The sequence below is a fragment of the Lissotriton vulgaris genome, chromosome 2_1 (assembly GCF_964263255.1).
Source record: "Lissotriton vulgaris chromosome 2_1, aLisVul1.2, whole genome shotgun sequence".
NCBI lineage: Eukaryota > Metazoa > Chordata > Amphibia > Caudata > Salamandridae > Lissotriton > Lissotriton vulgaris.
This window is the reverse complement of record NC_141687.1, coordinates 950,670,349-950,694,680: the sequence shown is the minus strand read 5'-3', so window position 1 is coordinate 950,694,680 and position 24,332 is coordinate 950,670,349. Positions and strand designations below refer to the sequence as shown.

General features: G+C 46.3%; 1 protein-coding gene across 1 annotated transcript in view; it reads right to left on the bottom strand.

The window, feature by feature from the left end:
* The window catches only part of CLSPN (claspin), a 202,306-nt gene that overhangs the window by 125,727 nt on the left and 52,247 nt on the right, over positions 1–24,332 (bottom strand). The window contains exon 5 of the mRNA XM_086954200.1: positions 15,190–15,236. Within this exon, the coding sequence (XP_086810326.1) occupies positions 15,190–15,236 (47 nt within the window). The remainder of the gene's footprint in view (positions 1–15,189; positions 15,237–24,332) is intronic.

Sequence of the window (24,332 nt, the reverse complement as noted above, 5' to 3'; positions counted from 1 at the left end):
GCTGACCTAATCGCTACCAAAAAAGCCGCTTTCCAGGAAATATGCTGTAAAGTAGCTTTATGAATGGGCTCAAAAGGAGGGCCCATCAACTTTGATAGTACTAGGTTCAGCTCCCAGGGAGGAGAAGGAGGACGTACAGGAGGGTACACCTTTTTCAGACCCTGCAGGAAATCTTTTACCGCTGGCAACTGGAAACAAGCACTGGCGTCGCCAATAGGTCTCGCAGTAGGAAAGTTGGAGCTATTGGTTTTGTAAATGACAAAGCCCTTTATGTTTTTAAAATGAAAACAAAAATAAAAGGCATTGTTATTTGCAATTGTAATAGCATGGGCAACGCCAGTGCTTGGTTTTTTTGCTATTTAAAAAAATTTGGGAATCGGTAAGGATTAACAGGGAGCTCAAACGTTACCAGCAACTAAACCTAATGGTTTGCCACCCTGTATGGATATATATTTTTTTTAAAGTATGTGCTAACTCATTTGCACTTCAGGGTCGAACATGGAGCCAGGAGGCCTAGCTTCATTGGATTGAAGTGTAGTTTACATGGATGTGCTGAATAGTCCCTTTCAGTTTTGATTAGTGTTGGGCACCTGCTCTGGCATGTGACTGCTGCATGCAGATGCTGTAGGCCCGCTGTTGCTGTGCTGTTCAATGGTGGTTGTACTCGTGATCATCATGGACTTATTGCGGTTCTGTTTTGGTGGAGCCCCAACTGCACTCGTTCACTTCTCATGGAGTCTGTCCTGCAGACAGCAATGTTCCCTTTAAGCAAACTTGTGATATGGTCTGATCCTAAAATCTCACCTAGCCTCGTTCTGCAGCTGTGACTTTGCTCCGGCAGTCAGACTAAACCAAGTGCACAGTGCTCAAGTCATGTATAATTAGATTTTCGGCTGCACCTGGCAACCGAGGTTGCTCGAGGTGGGAACCTTTTGGTGCTGTGCCAGGTTTGTAAATGCAGCTGACTGCTTCATGTGTGCTGAGCACGTCTTGCTAGCAGAGATCTGGCCAGACCTTGCTGGAGCGTCAGTGTGACCTTGGGAGCCCCAACTCATGACTGGGCTCTGCAATCTGATACACAGTTCCACGTCTGGGCTTCAGGTGCCAAGTCTGCCTGGCAGCACGAAGGCAGAGCAGTCCATGGGTCGCAGTTGAGGTTCCTCCAGGGCGGATGTCTCACAGGGAGGTGCCCAGACTGGGAGGATTCAATGCTTGCAAGGGTGGAGGAGTTGCATAACTAAAGGTCATGCTATTTGTGAACTGAGGTGATGACGCACATTTTTGATTTGACAGGTTTTCACATTCTCCACCATAAGATCGGATTGAGACAAATGTTGCAAAAAAAGTGTGGTCTTATTCCCAAAGCTGTTGTCACATTAAGGGCGCATTGCAACTAGAAAAAAGCCATAATTAGTGCACGTGTAAAGTTCTTACCGTTCATGAACTGTTACTAATGCAGGCTTCCTTGCACCTGTAAAATGTACGCACAACAGGCCTATTGCTAAAATTCTGAATTACCAACCCTTGAATTTCCAGGAGTAAATCACTTTATTGAAAGAGCTTTGAAAGACGCACAGTATGCAAAGAGGATGCGATTTCAAGCTCTCCGTGATTTTACAGATGTGGGTGCTCCAAAGTGGGGTGAGCGAGTAAATTACTTGCAAAACGGGGAGCTCCTCTTCACAACTTTAACTGTATCAAAACGCACCAATAAAGAACCGACATGTTGATGGGGGCGCATGTGTATGCTTTTTATTTTTTTACAAAAATTCAATATTGTTAGGTCTAGGACAATGTTTGAATTTCTAAGTGATTTGTTTTGGGATTCCTCTACTGTAGAAGGAGGAACAAGAGCAAACTATCGATTGAAGCTGGGGACAATCGAGCTGGTAAACCCCGGGGGCATTGGGGCTAAAAATAAACTACACTGAAGTGGTTGTTTGGGTAATACCCGTGCTGGGAAACCAGACGTTGGCCTGTTCCCAGACATTATCTTCCGTATAGAGGAAGTTTGTGTCTTCCTGTTTTTCAGAAAAGCTATATCGAAAGCCACCAAGCGGGTCTCGAATACAGATTCCTGGGAGTATGATAAGCGTAATGATCAGACACGATCACATGGTGACTATGAAGAAAGGGACAGGATGCAATATCGTGTGTAAGGCGTGACCTACAGCATGAGCAGGCAAGGTAACTCCTTAGTCAGGCCCACACAGGCAAGAGTGTAAAGGTTCAGTTAAAAGTAACGCATAATGCGATAATTTACCATAGGTCTCTTGGTGCTGGATTACAAGCTAACGATCATGTATGCTTGTTTGAAAAAACAAGCAACAGAATAGGAGCCATGGTGGGGGGGGATAGCAGTAACTCGCTGAGGAAGACAGGGTCAGAAGAAGCACACACACGTCAAAAGCAAACAGTACCAGGGGCAAATAAAACAAGAGCGGCCGGGAAAGGGGAGTAGAAGTCGAGAATCCGCAGAGCGCACGCTGGGCGAAGCCCTTTGATGTGCTGCGAAGATGAGCGGCCGGGAAACTGAAAGTACGGCCGGCCGGCCTTCCAAGAATAATTAGGGGAGGAGAAGCTGAGAAGCCGCAGAGCGCACGCTGGGCGAAGCCCTTTGATCTGCTGCGAAGATGAGCGGCCGGGAAACTGAAAGTACGGCCGATAGGAGGGAGGCTGATGCGCGTGCTTGTTTGGTCACGTGATTCATGTGAACTTAAACAAAACCGCACGAACAAAACCCTTGGTTTCACGAGCGTTTTGAGGACATGAATTCTCGCTCCGCTCAATGCGCTTGCGCGCATTGATAGGTCGCGAGACCTAAAAAGAGGTTTGTGAAGGTAATCGCCTATAAGCAGTTATAGCGGCTAAATGCACCTTAATGGAATTAAACTTCAACCCTGCTTTAGCCAGGTACAACAAGTAGGGAAGAACTGCTTCTTCCTGACCCTTCACCGGATTATGACCATTCTGCATGCACCACATATAGAACCTCTTCCACTTGCATGCGTAAGAGTGTCTTGTGGAAGGACGTCGTGCTTCTCTCAGAATGGACATGCAGTCTTGTGGCAGTCCTATATGGCCGTACTGAATGACCTCAGGAGCCATGCTGACAAGTTCAGTGACGGAAGGTTGGGATGGTGAATCCTCACGTTCATCTTCGATAACAGGTCCGGCCTGCATGGAAGCCTCTTGTGAGGAGACACTGACAGGTGAAGTCGGTCCGTGTACCACCATTGTCTCGGCCAGTCGGGGGCAATCAGGATCATTGTTGTGCACTAGTGGTTCAGCTTGCTCACCACCTTCGGGATCAGCGGAAGGGGTGGAAAGGCGTACACAAATTCCCCTGACCAGTCGATCAAAAGGGCATTCCCTCTCGTTCCTGGTCGGTAGAACCTTGAGGCGAAGCTTGGGCATTTGCTGTTTACATCGTCCGCGAAGAGATCTATGGAAGGACGACCCCAAGACTGGAAAATGTCTTATAGCACTTAGTCGTTGAGAACCCAGTCCTCTCTGTCTTCGAAGTGCCGACTTAGTGCGTCCGCCCTCACGTTCTGCTCTCCTGGGAGGTGGACTGCTTGAACAGAACTTGCGAGCCAAAAGCCAATGTCAGATGCGCTGAGCTTCCAGTGATAGAGTCCTTGAGCGTGTTCCTCCCAGCTTGTTCAAATAGTACATCGTGGTGGTGTTGTCCGTTTGTACTAGAACGATTTCCTCCTGAAGCGAGGGAAGGAACGCTTTGAGAGCCAGGTGGACTGCTCTCAATTCCAGCAAATTGATGTGGTAGGTGCTTTCTTTGGACGACCACAGACCCTGCACTTGGAGAGGCCCCATGTGCGCCCCCAGCCTTGTAAAGACGCGTCTGTGCTGATCGTTTGTGCAGGAGGAGGTTGATGGAAGAGAACTCCCACCTGCATGTTCTGCTTCTTTGTCTACCACGGGATGGAAGCTCGAGCTACCTCTGACAAAGTGATCTGATCGTCCCAGCGATCTGATTGCTGGTCCCATTTGTCCTCCAGATACTGCTGAAGAGGACGCATCCGAAGTCTGGCGTTCGGTACTAAGAAGATGCATGAAGCCATCGACCCTAAGAGGGAGGCTATCTTTCGCACTTTGAGTCCTGTTGCGAAGAACTTGCTGGCACTTGAGCGTTATCGAAAACTGTCTCTCCCCTGAAGGAAGCACTTTTCCTACCGCGGAGTCTAGCAGAGCTCCTAGGAAGTCAATCTTATGAGTGGGTTGGGAGGCAGACTTGCTGTAGTTGACATGCAGGCCAAGACGCTGACCGAGTTCTATGCATGTCTGGAATTGATTCCTTACGTTGTCTGGAGAAGGACCTTTCAACAGCCAATCGTCTAGGTATGGGTATACGAAGACCCCCCTGCGGCGTAGAGCTGCCGCCACCATTGCGACACACTTCGTTAACACCCTGGGGGCCGACTTCAACCCAAACGGTAGGACTTTGAACTGGTAGTGGGAGGTCCCCACCCGGAATCGAAGGAATCTCCTGTGATCGGGCCGTATCGGGACATGAAAGTATGCATCTTGAAGGTCCAGCGAACACATCCAATCCCCCTTCCTGAGATGTGGATATATTTGGTGAAGCGCTAACATGCGAAACCTTTCTTTTCTGGCGTGTAGATTGAGTGTTCAAGTCCAGAATGGGCCTGTATTCCGCCTTTTGGCCCTTTTTTCTGACCAGAAAATACCTCGAATAGACTCCTTTCCCCCCTTTGAGCCACCGGCACCCTCTCAATGGCTGATTTTTCGAGGAGTGTCGCTACTTCCTTATTTAGCATTTGTAGCTGGTGGCTTGACGTTGGCATTGGAGGAACGAGTGGAGGTGGACGATGAAAACGAAGACCGTACCCATTCTGCAGCGTAGACAACACCCATTTATCTTTTGTAATGGCCTGCCACTCTGTCCTGTGATGTGCAATGCTTCCCCCCACTGGAGTGGACAACGGCGCTGGGGGAAGTGAAGACTCATTGCTTCTGCTGAGGCTTATTGAAGCTGTTGCCTTGGCGCGGATTCCAGTTTCCTTCAGAATTGCGCTTGCCTTTATATTGCGATTTTTGTTGGCCTTGCTGGTGCTGGCCCTTCTGCCAGTGACTAGGGTTTGAACCCTCTTCTTCGAAGAGCCCTTGTTGTCACAACGGAACTTCTTCCGGAATTCCTTTCTCTTTTCAAGCCCTACGGCTTTAAGGGTGTCTAACTCCGTTTTCATCCGTTGCATCTCCTCATCAGCACTCGCCCTAAAGAGAGATGTGCCCGGAAAAAGGAAGGTTTAGTATTCTGGCTTGAGCCTCGGGTTTCAATACTGTTAGGCGCAACCACGAGGATCTCCTCGCTGTGATTCCATGCGCATAACTATGCGCAGCCAGAGTAGCTCCATCTGCTGCCGCCCCTATAATCTGATTGGAGACTTGACTGCCCTCCATCAGAATCTCCTCAAAGTCCTTTCTATCTTCCTGAGGCAGTTTTGTAGAAAACCTCTGAAGCGAGTCCCACAGAGATCTATCATATCTGTCCAATAGAGCTTCCGCATTGGAGACCTTGAGGAAAGAGGCTGAGGTGTTAAACACTCTTCTCCCCCATGAGTCTTGTAACTTGCTGTCCTTATCCGGCGGTACCGTGGATGAGGAGGCCACCACATTGGATTTTTTAGCCGCCGTAATGATTACCGAATCTGGAGGTGGGTCGGACTTGAGGAACAGAGGACCCTCTTCAGGATAGCGATATTTCTTGAGAATCCTCGCTAGGACTGACTTCACTGTAGCCGGAGTCAGGAAGACTTCATTCACTGGATCCATGATACCCAGGACCAACGGCAATACAGGTTTGGGTGCCGATCTTTGCTGCCGGGTTTCGAAGATGACCGTCGTCTTGACCTGCGGAGCTGTCATAGGCACTCCTAGCTTCAGGGCTCCCCTGCCCAAGATGTCTTGGAACGAGAAGATATCCTCAGTTGGAGATATACTCTAGTGTGGGCTGTCTGTTAGAGTCAGAGTAATTCCTGTGAGAGCAGGTCCTCGATGAACTTGAACTATGAGTCCGCCTGGACCTAGATCTTCTCCTACTTGAGCGCGCTCTAGAACGAGATCGCTCCCTGTGGCTAGATCTTCTCTTACTTGAGTGTACTCTAGAACTAGACCGCGCTTTGCGGCGGGAGGCTTGATCTCGATACGCCCTCAACCGATCTGCCGTCTCCTTGTCCTTGGCCCAGTGGTGAAAAAGTCTATACCACCTTGGGGAAAGACAAACAGGAGGAGATTTCTGGGTGCGATCCCACACCGGCGAACGTGTAGGAGGAGGTTGATTCGCTTGTTCCTGGTGCGACCTTGCAGGGGACTTGGACCTCTCCCTATCCGAAGAGCTGATTTCCCCATCCGAAGATCTGTCACTTCGAGATGCCGAGGAGGATGAGGACAGGCTCACCAGAGACCGTCTAGAGGAAGACCTCGACCGACCTCTCTCATCCGACACCCTTTTCCTTTTGACGGGAGGATCCTGTATCGGTGATTGTTCCACCTCCGCAGCCGATGCGGATCTTGGGGAACCCTGTTGAGACCTTAGGGCTTGAGGCTGGTCCAATGACTCACTCTCCATCTCTTGCACCACCTGCCTCAAGGGTGACCTCTCCTGTGTTCTTGTAGGAGAGACATTTGCTGAATGCGAGTCGCCCCGCTCCCTCGATCTCCGCTGACCGGTCGACGGTGGCTGCTTCGACGTCGAACGCCGATGCTCTGGCGGCGACGGAGGGTGCCTAGACATCAAATGTCGCAGGACTGACTGCGACGGAGGCTGCCTCGACGTCGAACGCCGTTGACTAGGCGTTGAAGTGCCCTGCTGCTTCGACGACGATGTGTCGGCAGAGGCTCCCTCGACGTCGAACGACCACGTCTAGTCGTCGACGGAGGTTGTCTCGACGTCGAACGCCGGTGGCCAGGCATCGACGGAGAATGCCTCGACGTCACAGCATGACGATGCTGCTTCGACGCCGGTTGGCTCGCAGTCGAGCTCCTCTGCTTCAACGGCGACCTACCCCTCGACGCTGCCTGTAGCGGAGGTACCTTGCCTTTTGACGCTGAAGACTTCTTCGTCGCCGTCGTCTGCTTCTTCAACGCCTATCCGGACGCCGAAGGTGAACAAGATGGGACTTCTTTCGACGTCGACCGCGCCCTCCGACTTTTCTGCTTTTTGGGAGATCTTGCTCTCTCAGAAAGTCCATAAATGCGAATTCTGTCTCGGTCTTTGAGAGTTCTGGAAGTTAAAACCTGGCAGTGTTCACAGGTATTTGAAGAATGAGAGTCTGGTAGGCACAGGATTCACACTGAATGAGTGTCAGTCTTGGCCATCTTCCTTCCACATGAAGGGCATTTGTCAAAGAGGGAAGGCATTTTGACAGAAAAATCACCTTTAAGCCTAAAAAAGGTAGTAGTAACACCCCAAGTCTAAAAGACGTCAAGTGAAAGCAAAAATTGTAGATTAATTGGAATATTTTTTGACAGAAAATCAAAAAGAAAGGGAGCTGTTTCACCAGGGTCCTGACTGAAGGAGCCGGAAAGAACAACTGACCTAACTGTCACCCCTGAGGCATGATGGGAAGCCTGGGCTCATGGCTGCCTTAAAGGCACGGTGCCAGTTTTTGTTGAAAATGGTTTAATTTTCTATGCTATTGTTTTACAATGCAGCCTGAGGGCTAACAATGTCTATTTATAAGCAATTTTCAGGATTTAGGAGTGGTTTTACTCATTAAAACACAAAGTTCAAGGGATATTTTACCTAATGTGTTTTTTGTTTCCTTACTAATTGCAGTACATGTACATGTGTTTACATTGTTTTAGCCTCAGTTTTAGAGCTGCATTGGTGTGAGAAAAATAATATATGTACGTACATATATGTGGAGCGAGATATATGTGTTTTACATATATATTTTTATATTGTTTCCGGGGTCCCGCACATGGGCGGGAATATGCAGTGCTTATGACTATTGATGAGGATCCCCTGGAAGAGAACTCTCTAGTCTGTCTTCAGGCTTTACCCACCAGCCTTAATACTAGAGCAGCCATCAAGAAAGCATTCCCTGTCCACAGGTTGTCATTTCAAGTTCACAGAAATGTAGCTTTTGGTTTAGAAGTCAATTGCCGGATAATCTCATCCCACAACCTCACCATAAATAACAGGAGACCATTTGAATCAAGCTAAAGTAATGAAAAAACTGATTCTTTCAGACGAAATGCAGATTTCAAACACGTATTCATGTACGCATGGTTAATAGCAAAGTAAAGTAAAGTAATTTGACCTTCGAGCATGCTGAAGGATAAACATTAACCCAAAACAATGTAATAACTAGAATAGTTTTTTGTCATTAGTGGGTTCAGAAGGTAGGGCATGAAGTTGATGTGATCCTCCAGCTTTTCAATGGGCCACTCGAGTGCAGGATTAGGCAGGAATAATGCAGGAGAGCTTGATAGGGACTACACAGATAATGCGAGTTCGAGTTTCTTGTTAAATGCTCAGTCGAAGGTAGTGGTGCAGGCTCTGTGCAGCAATGAGGCAGCCAAAAGCACCTTAGTGAAGCAAGGTGAAAGGGGCGGTTACAAAATGCACCTCTGGGTAGGCGAGAAGAGCCTTGGCAAAGAGAGAATTTATTGGCAGTAATTGTAAACATTTAGGATAAAAATGCTGGAAAAAGGGTACATTTTTACAGCTCTGTGGACAATACTCAAATCCAAAATAGATGGCTGACAAGTGACAAGTCAAAATAAGTTTATATTCTTTGATTTGCTTAATACAGAGAAATCCTGATCAAACATGCACACATTGCTGGACATATTTAAGGATAAACAAATTAAGCAGAATTTGACAGTTCACAATTCTACCCCAGTACGATGCTCTGTTGCTGAATGTGGACTTTGTTTCGCAAGGAGTGGCACCACTTGTTTACATTTTTTTTTAAGTAGTACTTTATTATTTATTTTTTAATGAGAACAGGCATTATTAAAAAACGTTCTTTATTCCTACTAGCAAATGAATAAAAGTCTGAGCAATAATATTTTAAATTAATCTGGATCTGATGTTTATCGCACCCAGTTCATGCATCTGTCCAGGTGAATTCAACTTGGGGATAAAATCTATAAAACATTAGTTTATTCTTTTTTTCCAAACACTGGGAACTTGACCAGACAACTTTTAAAAAATAGTTTGTATTTTCTGTGCCAAAGATACGGTGTTGCCTGTGACAGCTTGCAAAGCAGGAACAATTAAACTATATTCACTGAATGGGTGCTACAGTTCCAGATTGTAGTACACTGCTTAGAATATTGTGCGCACTTATTTAAGTGAAGCACCTTGCATTAATCCAGTCAACCCTTATGGTGATTTTAGTGGGTGTAAACAACCTTAGAAAACTCTCTAAGTGGTAGCTGTGGAAAGCAGCCTTCATGCTTATCCAGGAGGAGTGTTAAGCAGCTTGCCTTACTAGATCTAATCATATAGTATAGGGTAAATGACAAAGAACCACACAGTGCAGTTATAAAAATAGGTCTAATAATTACACAACATTCTCTAATACATTGGTATATCTTTTACCCGAAGATATAAACACAAATACACAATACTTCAATTGCAAGAGGTAAGTAAGCACAATGCACAGTGGTCTCCAGGGGGAGACCAAACCATAAACTAAGAAAGTGGAATGCAAACTGCGACCGAAGTCAGGACTTGGACCAGGAGACTCAGAAGAGATAGGGTCACAAGGAACCATCCACGGTAAGTACCCAGTAACCCCATGGAGGTTGTGTGCAGAGTAGGAACACAGCTGCATACTCAATACAAATCAACTGTAAAGTCGCTGTTGCAGTTTTGAGGAACAAGGACAATTCCCAGTAGACCCTGAAGAAACCTCGTGGAAGACAGAAGGTAAAATAGTCACCCTCACCCCTGGATACCTCAGGAACCAGGATACATACCTACACCAGGAAAGCCAGGTGCATAGGTGAACAGTGAGGTCGGAAACCACCTGTAGACCACAATGGTGGACTTCACTAAAGATGCTGCTGGCGAAGAAGGCGAAAGAGACCGGTGGAATTCAAGGGTGGATTAGTGAAGAGAATAACCTGTAAGCAGAGGGGACAGAGTCTATGCCACTCGGAGGTGATCAGCAGGCACAGAAGAGCAATGCCCACAGATGTCGGGAGATGCAGGAGTGATGACTGACCTAGTCGCTGAAGCTGTGAGGACCAGGTGATGCTGAGGAAGACCAGGAACCGTTCAAGAGATGTCCCAAGTCAGAATTCGAGAATCAGGGGGTTGGTGTCCGGCGGGAGCACCAACAAGCCTTGGCAGCTGCAACAGGCGTGGTAAATGAAGGAGCAACGTTGGGACTAGCATGGTACAAGAGAATCACCAAAGACAGGAGAGTCAGAGCAGGCCCAGAGCAAGCAGGTAAAGAGCCTCGAAAGGACCCATAGTCCAAAGGCACAGGAGTCGCAAGAGGACCTCTAGTAGCTCACCAAAGAAGAAGGCCACTGTGCAGAGGTTGCGTTGAAGTCGATGATCTTGGCAGGAAGAGATGCTGGCGCTTCTTGGAGCCCGAAGACCTTTGGAGCGAGGAGCCAACAAGCCTTAGCAACAGCAAGTTGATGCGGTGCACAGGGGTTCATTCCTAGCGGTTCTGACGAGAAATACTGGCCTTAAAACTGCAGAGAGGACAAGTCAGGCCTCGAGGGAGTTGAAGAACCACCAACTTTGTTGCTGAGCCTTATGAAGTCAATGGGACGTCAAGAGCAGCAATGCAGTCAGCTTCATTGAAGTGCCTGCAGATGCACTCCAATGGAGATTATTTCAGGTTTCCTTGATGCCCACGGGTCTGCTGAGGATCCTGGAAGAAGCACAAACACAGACGAGGAAGACTCGCTGAACATCGAGACCAGGAGCAGCAGGAGTTTTCCTTGATGCAGTCTCGGTTCCAGGGGAAGTCCAATAAAGTCCAAGTGTCCAGACAGTCAAAAAGTGACATGGTTACAGGCTTCAGTCTTGTCCCATGACGACTCTGAGGAGCCCACCCACAGCTAAACCCTTTTATACCAACAGGTAAGCCCTTATATACCCTAAGAAAGGGGTTAGGACGACTCCAGTTTCACACTGGAGTCGACCTGGAGAGGGAGCAAAGGGTCCCCTGAACTGGCGAAACCGGAGTATGCAAGGAGGGCACCAAAAGTGCCCTTCAAAGCAGTCTGGTGGTGCTAAAAAGCGCCACCACCCGGACCAATACACTAAATCTTGTCTGGGAGTTTGTCACACCTCCCTGTGACAGGAAACCTATTGTTTTACCTTCCCCCACTCAAGCTCAGCTCAGTTGCAGGAGGGCAGAATAGTGTCTGTGGCCAATAGCAGCACGAGCTTGCTAGCCGACTCTGAAATGCTGTTACCGGGAGTACTGGGGCCTTCTCGGGGGAGCCCCCAGTGTATGAAATCCTACCCTAACGCCTTAACCTGCGGCTCGTTCCATTAGGTGGGCGGGCCGCGTCGGCCAACGGAATAGCACAGCACTACGGAGGTAGTGCTCGCGACGGCCGTTGGCCGACTGAAGCAGCGTAGGGGTAACAGTGTTGGGGGGAGGATTCCAACGTGTTTGTTACCACAGCCACTATATAGTTAGCAATGACATAATGACGCATGGCCACTATATGTATCAAAATAGCTGACCTCACTTACAATGCCAGGAGAATCGACCCTGAGGTTTGTAGGAGTGTCCTGCTCTTGCAGAGGCACCCTTCTACTTGTAACCCCGCACCCTGCCTTCAGGCTTTTCAGGCCTGCCTAGGGGGTGACAGAGGTTTTAAGTGTAGTGACCTCAAATATAGGAACACTTATCTGTCGCAAGTGGTCTAGCACCAGTTTACACAGGCTGCAATGAAAGGCCTGTAGTCAGTTTGTGGTCTCCCTGGGGTGGCACAATACATTCTGCAGCCTGGCACTTATAGGGGTAAAACAGTAACCAATTTTGGAGGTACAAATGTACTCACCAAGTAAAATTTAGGAAGGAAGCAGAGTGACTGGGGTCCTGATTAGCAGTCCGAGAAGTCGAAAAAACACACTGACACCAGCAAAAAGTGGTGGTAACCATGAAAGCAGATTCTACTTTCCTATACAGATGATGGGTAAGGTTAACCACATCAGCAGCTTTGCAATGCTGCCTAAATGTTTTCCAAAGTCAAAGAAGCCTATACAGACAGGGCTAGTGCCTCACAGGCTACATAGGTCAAGCTTGGACTGCAACATTACAGCACCATTATAAGTGGCCGACAAGATCAAGATTTCTACCTGGGTCACGGATGCTAGGACATAGGCTGGACCACTGGAATTGTTCTAGGGATGACCAAATAATGTTGTAGAGTTGACTACATAAACGTAACATAGCATGGTCTGTGGCAATATTAATTATTTTACCATTTAACAGACATTAATAGGGCCCAGGCAAAGGTCTAACGCACTTGGTTAGAGCACACCGGAACTAGAGAAGCAAAAGAATTAATTCTACAAAAAAACTTCAGGCACCCCAATGAAAGAACACTTCAAAGCATATCTGGCGGAGTTGAAATCAGAATGACAGATCCCGCTCAATTAATTTCATTCAGTTTAAAGCAAACATCAGTCAAGAGTTACTGGAGCTCAAGAACAACAGGCATAACCTAACACCAGGCTGGAAACAATGACAAACAATTCTTCGCTGGCATGGAGCATCTCACCATGGTGGAGGCACTGCAACTGGTGCAACTGGGCACGTCCATCAATGGACTTAAAACAGTCTTACCGTGACAGAAGCCAGACCACTTTTGAGCATTACCACATCATTTTCATGCATCCCTGCTCCTGGTAACACAGATCTAAAACAAGTGCATGTCTGAAGTTGTGAGCCTCTTTTACATCTTCGCTCCAGAGACAAAAAGCACACTGATTAGCTTGCTCATCTGAAAATACTTCATTCTAGTTACAACTCAAGGTCTTCTTCCTTTCTCATGATCTCAGTCTTTGGAAACCTGAATGCTCCCTTTGCTTGGCTGGAACCATGTGCTCCATCACAATATATTTTTGAGATGCTATAAATGAGCGGCTGTTTCTACAGCAAGCATGCTTCACTTCCAGCTTTCTAGGGGCGCCTCTGGTTGGCTTGACATGTGACTCACGAACACATTTGTGAATAAACATGTTACACTCAGTTTGGCATGTGAGCAGTATTGTTAAAATTAGGCTTGAATATAGGATTTAAAAAAAAAGAGTGTAACCATATTCTTGTCAAACGTTACATAAGGTGATTTAATCAGTAATACTTGAATTGAATATACCATCTAGAGGTGAATGCTAAAAGGAATGCAGTTTTCATTAACCAAGGACCAACAGATGACCTCAAATGGGTCCCTTGTACGTGCTCCCAATACGGAGGCTTCCCAAGCTGGGAGCGAATCCCAAGCTTGTGGAAAAAATGCAAAAGAGAGTTTTAGGTTTCATAAATTAGATAGATACCTGGAAATGGCCAACTGACTGCACCTGTAGCAGAAGGGATGGTATTACTTCAGAAAGTTGCATCAAAATAGGATCCATTTTCTTAAAACCAACCCGGCACGTTTTCGTTTCACACAAATTCTTCCCCATGGATCCAAATCCAGCTACCTAGAGACTCTTCCTACTGCTCGGTAAGATGTTCAACAGGCTATACTCTAGGTCCACAGCAATCAGTCATGCAGGTGAGAGGTGGCTTGGCTGATCATTGCTGGTCTTAGGACCTCTAGATGAAGGCAATTGGAGGCATTGTTGGCAACTTTGAGATGAATTCTATTGTATGTGTATGCTCGACTATGTTCCACAACCAACAACCAAAAGGTAATTTATTTCTAACCTGAAATACATACTCAAATCTTTCTCCCAACCAGCATACAAGATTAAGGGAGTGTGCTGCCCACGAAGACAGGTACGATAGGCCTGGCATTGGCCCATGCTGGGCTAAGGTCTGTGCCGTGGTGTTGGGGTCTTGCTCCCAACTGTCTAATTTAATAAAGGGAGGCAGGTTGTTCCCAAGGATAATATCCCTGTCTGTAGCAGCATGAACTGACAAATATACCTGGTTGAACAGTTTTTTTGGCTATAAGGTTGTTATATGTAGTAGTAGGAATAATCTTGTTTACACACTAAGAGATCGAGCAAACTTGCTGACCATGTCAATCATAATAGCCTGAAATGCTTGTCTACCAAATAGATGCCAATGACTCTAGCCTGGACTTCTACCCTCAATGAAGTGCTACATTACCGGAAACCACTTCTAAAAATCGCTCCAGTCACCAACTGGCAAATTCCTGTGTTTATAGCATCAATTGAGGTAAACAAAGCACAGGTGTAAATTCACCCACTTATAATAATAATAATTGTTTGTGCTTGTTCCGCTAGCTTCTTTATAAGAGGGTCGGTCATGCCACAATTGTCTGCCATAGCTAGATAACATAGCACCTGCATTATCCATATTACAGACATCCCAATAAACACTCCTATTTTTCCCATGGTGTCCCATGTCTAGCCTCAACAGTCTGAGGGAAAATACACAGAGTGACTATTTCTAGATCACCTGCCATGCAGCTGATCTCACAAAACCAGTCCGATTTGATTTAATAAACATGCTATAACTTATTCAGTTGCTTTGTTCTTTCTCCCCACCTAGAATTCAAATCAGACAGTCGTATTTCAAATGCATGACAATCCTTCCCAGAGAAGGTCTGGAACCAGTAGCACTATTATCGATTGCTCAGAAAAGCTATTGGGTAGCGGAGCTGGGGAAAACATAGAACGCCGATTTGGTTGGGAAGCGGATATGGGCGATGAGGCTAAACAAAACTCTACTATTACATGAAAGTACACTATTCTACAAGTTCTTCGAGAACCTGCTGCCTAGTCACCTAACAAGATTATTCAGCTCCTGTATAAGGTGAAAACAAACACCAGCATATGTTATTCCCTGGCCCGAGACGAGAATGTGTTCAGATGCTGCATGATTTTGCAATCATAGTTAACATTCTTGCTCGGTGCTTTCATTATGAAAATTTGATTGAAGGGATCATAATATTTTTCCTTTACTCTGAATCAAGAACATTTTACAAAATGTTGGAACAAAACATCTTCAAATGGTATGTTACCCAATTTGCCTTCTTGTCCAACTTGAATATCTTCAGTTGTGCAGTCCCTGGGAAAAAACATAAAAGTTAGGAATTTGTGCTTGCTTAAAACAAGAAAAGAAAAAAATAACGTCACAAGCAAAGATTATTCGCCCAATGACAGAGTGGGCATCTAACAGCAATGTGAAAACAGTAAGTCTGTCTGCCATCATTCAGTTCCTTCTTTCTCCCCCAAACTCATCAAAGCCTTTCCAGCTTCCAATTTGTCCCACATGCGTCAAAGCTTGCCCCCCAATCCTGTGGATGTATGTATTTATATCACTTTATATGGTTACCATAACGTCAGCACCAAGTACCCCATTTGAGTTACTTTCACCACATTAGGATAAGTGTACTGAGGCAAATTGTTTACCTTGGTCAGATAAGTAACCGAGGTAGACCGCTTACTCCATTTTCAATTACTACGGTTTGAAGATCAGGGAAGTATTAGTTACTTACCTGTAATCCTAGTTCTCATCCAGGGGTATACTCAAAGTCATAATCTATGAATAATCCCCGTCCATGTGCGGGATGCCGGAGCATATAGAAAATACACACATATATATTATATTCACTCAAAAAACATAGGTTTCAGGCCTTATATAGTTAGGAATTAGCACATAAAAAACCATTGAAATTGCTCCTATATAGTTAGTTGTACTAACTATATTTCGCGCACAAGCAATCCACTGCTGATGATGTCACACATTACATCATTCATGACATGGTCAGTGACATCACTGATGACATCTCAAATGACATCACTGATGACATCTTCCAGTGACTGTGTTTCTGTAAAGTTTAAATATGTTTTACATATTGAAGAATGAGTGGATGTATAAGTGTCTGGATGAAGGATTTAGTAGGTGCGTGACTGACTGTATGAGTGAGTGATTAAATGTGTCTTACTAAATGCATGGGTTAGTGACTAAACTGTCTGAATGTGTGCATCAGTATGTCTGTTGTCTAAGCTGCTGCATGTGTTGATCAGTAGCTATATCAGTGGCTATTTGGGTTACTGAATGGTTGCCCAAGTATTTGTATGGGAGACTGAGTGTGTGTGTGTGTGTGTGTGTGTGTGTGTGGGTGGCTGGGAGGTGTGTGACTGTGCATAGATGTGTGAGCAGTTGACTCACTAGGTGTATAAGTTCAAGAGTGCATGTGGAAACAGCTATATGGGCTGTTGACTGTGTGCATGGGTGCGTTGTCGAGTGAATGGATATCTCAGTGCTACATGTGCAAGTAAGTACATATGTAAAACAGTGCATGTGAGAGTTGGCATATATAAATGACTATACATGAGAGCCAGTGAATGTGCGAGTGGCTGTATGGATCATTGTGTACTTTTATCAGTGATTGTATAATTGAGTAAGTATGTGTTAGTATATGTTTGAATAAGTAAGGTGTTGTGTGTATAACTGTATAGTTGAGGAAATGGAAGTGTGATTGATTCTTTGCATGACTGACTAGGTGTGTGAGTAACTCCATGGATGAGTGGCAGCGTGTGAGTGTCTGTATAGGTGTATGAGTGGATATGATAGTGTTGTATTGATGAGTGACTGTATGTATGAGTGATTCTATGGGTGAATGAGTGAATGTGTGTGTAGACCTAGGAATCAGTGAGTGCGTATGTAGTAACTGGTATTGGTGTGTCAATGGTTTCAAGAAGGGTAGTCTGTATTTAACAGTGGGTGTATCAAAGGTTATATTAGAGTGTGAGGAAGTGCATCGTATTATCACATAAATGATATCATCAGTGATGTGATCAGTGATGTCAAATGAGATGTCATCAGTGATGTGATCAGTGATGTCATTTGAGATGTCATCAGTGATGTCACTGACCATGTCATAAATGATATAATATGTGACATCATCAGCAGTGGATTGCGGGTGCGTGAAATATAGTTAGTACAACTAACTATATATGTGCAATTTCAATGGTTTTTAAAATGCTACTTCCTAACTATATAAGGCCTGAAACCTATGGTTTTTTTAAGTGAATTTGCAAGGTTTTTAAATGCTAATTCCTAAGTATATAAGGCCTGAAACCTATGGTTTTTTAAGTGAATTTGCAAGGTTTTTAAATGCTAATTCCTAAGTATATAAGGCCTGAAACCTATGGTTTTTTAAGTGAATTTGCAAGGTTTTTTAAATGCTAATTCCTAACTATATAAGGCTTGAAACCTATGTTTTTTTCAGTGAATTTGCAAGGTTTTTTAAATGCTAATTCCTAACTATATCAGGCGTGAAACCTATATTTTTTTCAATAAATTTCAAAGGTTTTGTAAATGCTAATTCTATTAGCGGATAACGTTTATATATGTTATTATCCTTCTGGGACCCCCTGAGCAGCCATCTTGTTTCTCAGGAGAAGTGAGGCACAAGAGAGCACAAAACAAGAGTGGAAATGCGAAAAGGGGGCAGGGTTGAGACCCCTGACCCCCTAGCCCTTCTCAGGGGGTCCCAGAAGGACCACCAAGTGGTTTTTTAAAATAGCGGGTTACGCGCACCGTGCGCGTACCCCGTGATTTTTTCAAATTTGTTTTTGCCCTTGGGGGTCTTTTTGGGACCCCCTGAGAAGGGCTAGAGGGTTGGGGGGTCTCTACCCTGCCCCTTTTTCGTGTTTTCCACTCTTGTTTTGGGCTCGCTTGTGCCTCAGTTCTCCTGAAAAACAAGATGGTGGCCAACACTTCCTGGTTTGGACAGTTTGAAATGTTGGCAGTCGACTGCCAGCCAATCAGAAACTCGCTCGCGCACGTAAGGGTACACGCACGTACGCGTACCGTACGCGTAAGGTGAGCGCATATAGATATATAATTTGCTCAGATTAAATTTTCTCAACAACTACTGTAGGCATTTTCACCAAACATAGAAAAGGCACTACTGCATACCTGTCCCTACCATTTTGCCAAGTTTGGTGTAATTCCGTTCAGCCGTTCGGGCTTTAGCCGTGTCTGAAGGTCCCATAGAAAATGCCATTTGAAAAATTTCAAATTTAATTTTCTCAAGAACTACTGGAGGGATTTTCACCAAACGTAGCAAAGGCACATCTGCATACCAGGCCCTACCATTTTGCCAAGTTTGGTGTAATTCCATTTAGCCGTTCGGGCTGTAGCCGTGTCTAAAGGTCCCTATGGAAATTAACATGGGGAAAACACATTTTGGGACACACTTTCGGCCCCCGCTTGACTAATCCCCCCGAAACTTTCAGGGAAGGATATATATATATACATACATATATATATATATATATATATATATATATATCCTACTGGCGATAGCCAGTAGGTATATATAGTTAGGACCTAGTTACCATAGGAAATCCCCCAACATTCTATTGGGAATAACTTTGGCGCCGATTGAGGAATCTGTGTGTAATTTTCCTTAAAATTGCCTCGCTCCGCTCCTTCCTTGAAAGTTTCAGGGGGGATTCGTCAAGCGGGGCCGAGAAAAAAGGGGGGTCCCAAAACGTGTTTTTCCCATGTTAATTTCCATAGGAAACTTTAGACACGGCTACAGCCCGAACGGCTGAATGGAATTACACCAAACTTGGCAAAATGGTAGGGACTGGTATGGAGATGTGCCTTTTTTTTTATATTTGGTGAAAATCGTTCCAGTAGTTGTTGAGAAAATTGAATTTTCCCAAATTATATATCTATGGGCGGGACACCGTGAGTGCACTGTAAGCTTACTGTACTCTGTACCTTCCAGAGTATGAGCTGCATGCTGATTGGCTGCCACTGTCTGTCAACACTCCAAAACAGAAATTGTTGGCAGCCATCTTGTGCCTCGGTAGACTGAGGCACAGGAAAGCAGAAAAACAAACGTGTAGAACTCAATAAGGGGACAGGGTAGAAGCACCCTGACCCCCTAGGCCTGCTCAGGGGTCCCACAAGGCCCCCCCCAGGCCCCCTAAAAAATATTATTTTTTTCGGAAAATCGCGGGGGTACGCGCAGCGTACGCAATCGTATGGTGCGCGTACCCCCGCGTTTTCCGGAAAAAATAATTTTTTGGGGCCTACGGGGGCCTTGTGGGACCCCTGAGCAGGGCTAGGGGGTCAGGGTGCTTCTACCCTGCCCCCTTTGCGTGTTGTGCACCTTTGTTTCACTGCTTTCTTGTGCCTTGGTTCTACCGAGGCACAAGATGGCTGCCAGCACTTCCTGGTTTGGAGTGTTGACAGACAGTAGCAGCCAATCAGCATGCCTTTCACAGGAAAGCAGCATGCTCCTTGGCTGTCAAACACTTCTAACCAGGAAGTTTTGGCATTCATCTTGTGCTAGGTAGACCGAGGCACAAAAGAAGCAGAAAAAACAAACGTGTAGAATGCAAAAAGGGGACAGGGTAGAAACACCCTGACCCCCTAGGGCTGCTCTAGGGCTGCTCAGGTGGTCCCACAAGGATATTAACATATATATATATATTTTTTTAACTTTATTGTGCAAAAAATAGCATTACAAGTATGGGCCTAAAACCACAAGGGCCGGCCGCTAGAACACGTGAGGCATTTATACAAATTCACAAAGCAGCGACCGCTCTCCAGTGGTCCGACTTAACACAGGATACCTTTTCGGCAACACAGGATGTAGGCAGGATATAGAAATTTTTTATTTTTTAGAAATAGAACGAAAAAGGAGAACAAAGTAAAGAGACTCAAGGCGAGAGGCGTTATAGACAATGTCAAGCTCCGTTGGGGGGGGACCCACAGTACCAAATAACGAATCAGGAGGGCATGAAAGACGGTCAGGGGGGGAGGCAGTGGGGAAGTCAGACAATAGAAAAAAAGGAATAAATTGTTCCAGGAACCTTCGGGTCAGGGGGAAAGTGGAATATCCAAAGTGTCTTCGAAGGGGGGTGTGCAGATGTTCCCTCGGTAGGCGTTCCACTGACCCCAAATTTTGCTCCACGCCCTAGGCTTGCCCCAAGCCAAACATACCGTCTTCTCTCTAAACATGCACCAGTCCATATTCTCCTTCCATACCGAAACGGTGGGAGGCCGCGGGGAACCCCACAACTGCGCAATATCTCTTTTTGCAATCATGTTCCCCAGTGCCGCCCACCGGGTCTGGGCAACGTTGTAATCATTCGGCTCCCACACATTCAACAGACATCTACGAGCCTCAGGCAGCAGAGCAACCCCGGTTACACATTCCATGACCGCATGCACCCGGTGCCAATACGCCACCACTTCCCGGCACTCCCAGAGGATGTGGAGAAAGGTAGCACTCTTTCCACATCCACGCTTCCACAACCCATCCAAGGAAAAACCCATCGCAACCAAACGAGGACCCGTAACACACACGATGAAGAATCTTGAGCTGGACGAGACGGAGACGGGCAGGAATGGCGACCTCTTTAGGGGAGGATAAGGCAGTCTGCCAGTCCTCGTCATCCAACTCCAACCAGTCTCCGGTCTAAACCTCTCTGAGACGCACAAGGAGATCTGCCCGGTTGTTAATTAGTTTCTTATAGATCAAGGAGATTGTACTATCGGGCAGATGACCGTCAAGTATACGGTCCTCGAGTGGGGAGGATTCAGGAACCGGAACACCAGCTGTGAAGACAGACTGCAAAGCGTGGCGAACCTGCACATATCTGAAGAACTCCCGATCCCCCAACTCGTACTCACTTTGAAGCATCGCAAAGGTCTTCACCGCACCTTTCACCCAGAGATCACCCACTCTGCTAATACCAATCATATCCCAGTCCTCAAAACATTTCGTTGTCCAGAGGCATCCCAATTTTTCAGAAGCATACAAAGGGGTCGCTCGCGTCAATCGATCATTCCTTCCCATGGCCGCATTTGCATCTTTCCACACACGCACCGCAATCTTAGTGGGTCCCGTTAAGTTCCTCCCACCCGTCCGAGAGTAGAGTGCTCTATTGAAGTTACCACTGGGCAACTGATATTTGTCCATCTCGAATGCAGGAGCCGGACCGGGCTCATACGTAGCATGGTTAATGGCGGACAATTGTGAGGCCCAGTAATACCTCCTGATGTTCGGGAGCGCAATGCCCCCGTCATACCAAGGGAGAGTTAGCTTTGCAAGAGCGATGCGAGCACGACCGTCCCAAACGAGCCTCCTCTGCAAACCTTCCACTTCCCGAAAGTACGCCGCCGGAATAACGTCAAAAGAATTTTGAAGCGCATAGAGAAAGCGAGGCAGAGACATCATTTTTAAAAGTGCCGCTCCCCCAAGTGGCGACAACGGCAGTCTACGCCACCGAGCCACGTCCAACTTTAGTCGTCGGAGAGGAGGGAGGAGATTATGCTCGTAGCGAGCAACTGGGTCCAACGATAAATAGACTCCCAAGTACTTGAAGCCTGCTTGCGAGATTTGAATGGGAAACCTACTCGGTAAAGGGGGAAGGCCGCCCGAGATGACATACACACACACGATTTGGACCAATTAATATTCAGGCCGGAGTTCTTGCCAAAAGAAGTGAGAACGTCGAACAGGACGTTAAGGGATTTGCGAGGGGAGGTGAGGTATAAAAGGATATCGTCGGCGTACAACGAAACAAGATCTTCAAAATCGGGGGACCACTGGATGCCCTTTATCGGAGGCTTTTATCGGAGCCAGGCTGCGAGCGGTTCCAGAGCAAGAGCAAGAGTAAAAAGCAAGGGGTTAGGGGGCATCCCCACACCATCCGAAGTCTGAATCACAGGGACCACACGATTCGCTCTTTCCTTTTTATCAAGCCAAGCAATCAATTTACCAGTCTTATCCGCAACATCGTACAATCTACCCTGCAGTTCCCTGAACATTGTCTTGGCAGCATCCGTAACATGGGATTTATAATCAAACTGCTTCAAACTAAGGGCGTGGAGTTTCTCCCGGGTGACGCCTAATTCCAGATCAGCCTCCAACTCAAGTATTTCTGGCTCTAGACTCTCAACCTCCACATTACCGGCCCTCTTGGTCTCAGCTATTAAGGATAGGGCCTGACCACGAATGACAGTTTTGAAGGCCTCCCACAGGGACACAGAGGACGAAACGGACCCCTCATTTGCGAGGAAGTAGGAATCTAGGGACTTTATCAGGCCGCTACGGGTCTTGGGGTTGTGCAAGTACCATGGATTGATTCGGGCGATCCGCCCCGCAGCGGGTATCCCCGTATCAAAACTAAGCCACAAAGGAGAATGCTCCGAAATGCCTCGGGCCAAATGTCTGATCTCCCTGACGTAGGAAGACTGGACAGCGGGCATAAGGATATAATCGAGCCTGGATAGACTCCCATGAGCCCCGGAGTGAAAGGTATACTGACATTGCGTCGGATTCATTTACCTCCAGCAGTCCACTAGACCAAAGGTGTCTATGAACCCACCGAGCCAAGATTGGGAAGTGTCCTGGGAGGGTGGCGATCCAAACTGCCTGAAAGCACAGAATTAAAATCCCCGCCCATGAGGAGAAGATTGTCAGGGAGGTCCAGCATCATCCGGCCAACATCCGAGAAAGTAGAGGTCTGGAGACCCGGGGGAACGTATACTCTCACCAAGGCAAGGAAAGAGTCTTACCCCACCTACCAGTGAGGGCGGCGTAGCGCCCACTGTCATCAAGGATAACATTATCAATCTCTATAGGGAGAGAAGACAGGATCAAAATACCAACGCCTCTGGAACCAGTGGTGAACCCCGAGTGAGCAACCAGTCGATAACCCCACCTATTTAAAGCATGACACACGTTGCCCACCAAATGCGTCTCCTGTAAGAGTACCACATCAGGAGACAAACGACGCAAATATTGCAGTACAACACCCCGTTTTATACGATCCCCCAATCCATTGACGTTCCATGATACCAACCTCAACCCACTACCCCCCCATCCCCACACGTGATGCATAGGTCACCCCACAAAGAGCCGGACACCTGAAGCGAGGAAAAAACCAATATGGCGCCTTGAGAGAAAAAAACACACACCCAAACACCCCATCCCACCCCCCAACCAACTCCCGTTACAACTCCCCCCTCCCTGCACCCCTGCAGTAGACTAAGAAGCCACCCCAACATGCAGTGTGCCTGTCGCCCTAACAACCCCATTCTACAAAAAGACCCCGGAGGAGGAAAGGGGCCCGTCGCCACCCGGCACCCAGACGTGGACAGCAATGAAACATGCTATAAAAAGAAATAGAACCCAGCTGAGAAATGTCCAATGTTCTGAGGTCAGGGACCAAAAAGTCACTTCTGCGTAGGCTCACCACCTTCGGCACCGCCAGGGTGCTCCGTCCAATCGCCTCGGCCAGGCAGGGAGTCCAGCCAGTCACTAACAAGGTCCGCTCCTCATACTCCAGATATTAACATATTTAAACGTTATCCGCTAATAGAATTAGCATTTAAAAAACCTTGCAAATTCACTGAAAAAACCATACTTTTCAGGCCTTATATAGTTAGGAATTAGCATTTAAAAAACCTTGCAAATTCACTGAAAAAACCATAGGTTTCAGGCCATATATAGTTAAGAATTAGCATATAAAAAAACCTTTGAAATTCACTGAAAAAGTTTTCAGGCCTTATATAGTTCGGAATTAGCATTTAAAAAAACATTGAAATTGCTCCTATATAGTTAGTTGTACTAACTATATTTCGCGCACCCGCAATCCACTGCTGATGACATCACATATTACATCATTCATGACATGGTCAGTGACATCACTGATGACATCTCAAATGACATCACTGATGACATCACTGATCAAAATCCTGACATGGGTGGTAAGGATTCCAAGTTGAAAATTAAAAATGCCTATTATACCAGTTTAGGTATCTTGAGAAATAGTGAGCGGGCACTATATAAGAGGGGTAAGCTGCAGCAGCAGTTTTACCTATCAAATATCATGCACACTCAAAGGCATTTTTATTTGACAAAGTTTTGTCTTAGCTCACTACATTTTCTTTTTGCATTTCCAAAACAAGGGGGGTGGTGTGAGAGGCTACCCCCCTTGTCCCTGCAATGATAGGGTTTCACAAAGTACTCTGCACCTTATTCTTTTCTGAACTTTGTATAAGGACCCAAGAAATCAGTTCATTAAGCCTGTTTTGTTAACCCTAGGATCCCATTATTATAAAGAGGGATATGAGCATTTACTGTCCTTGTCAACTCCAGGGATATGTAGTGCTGTACTTAGT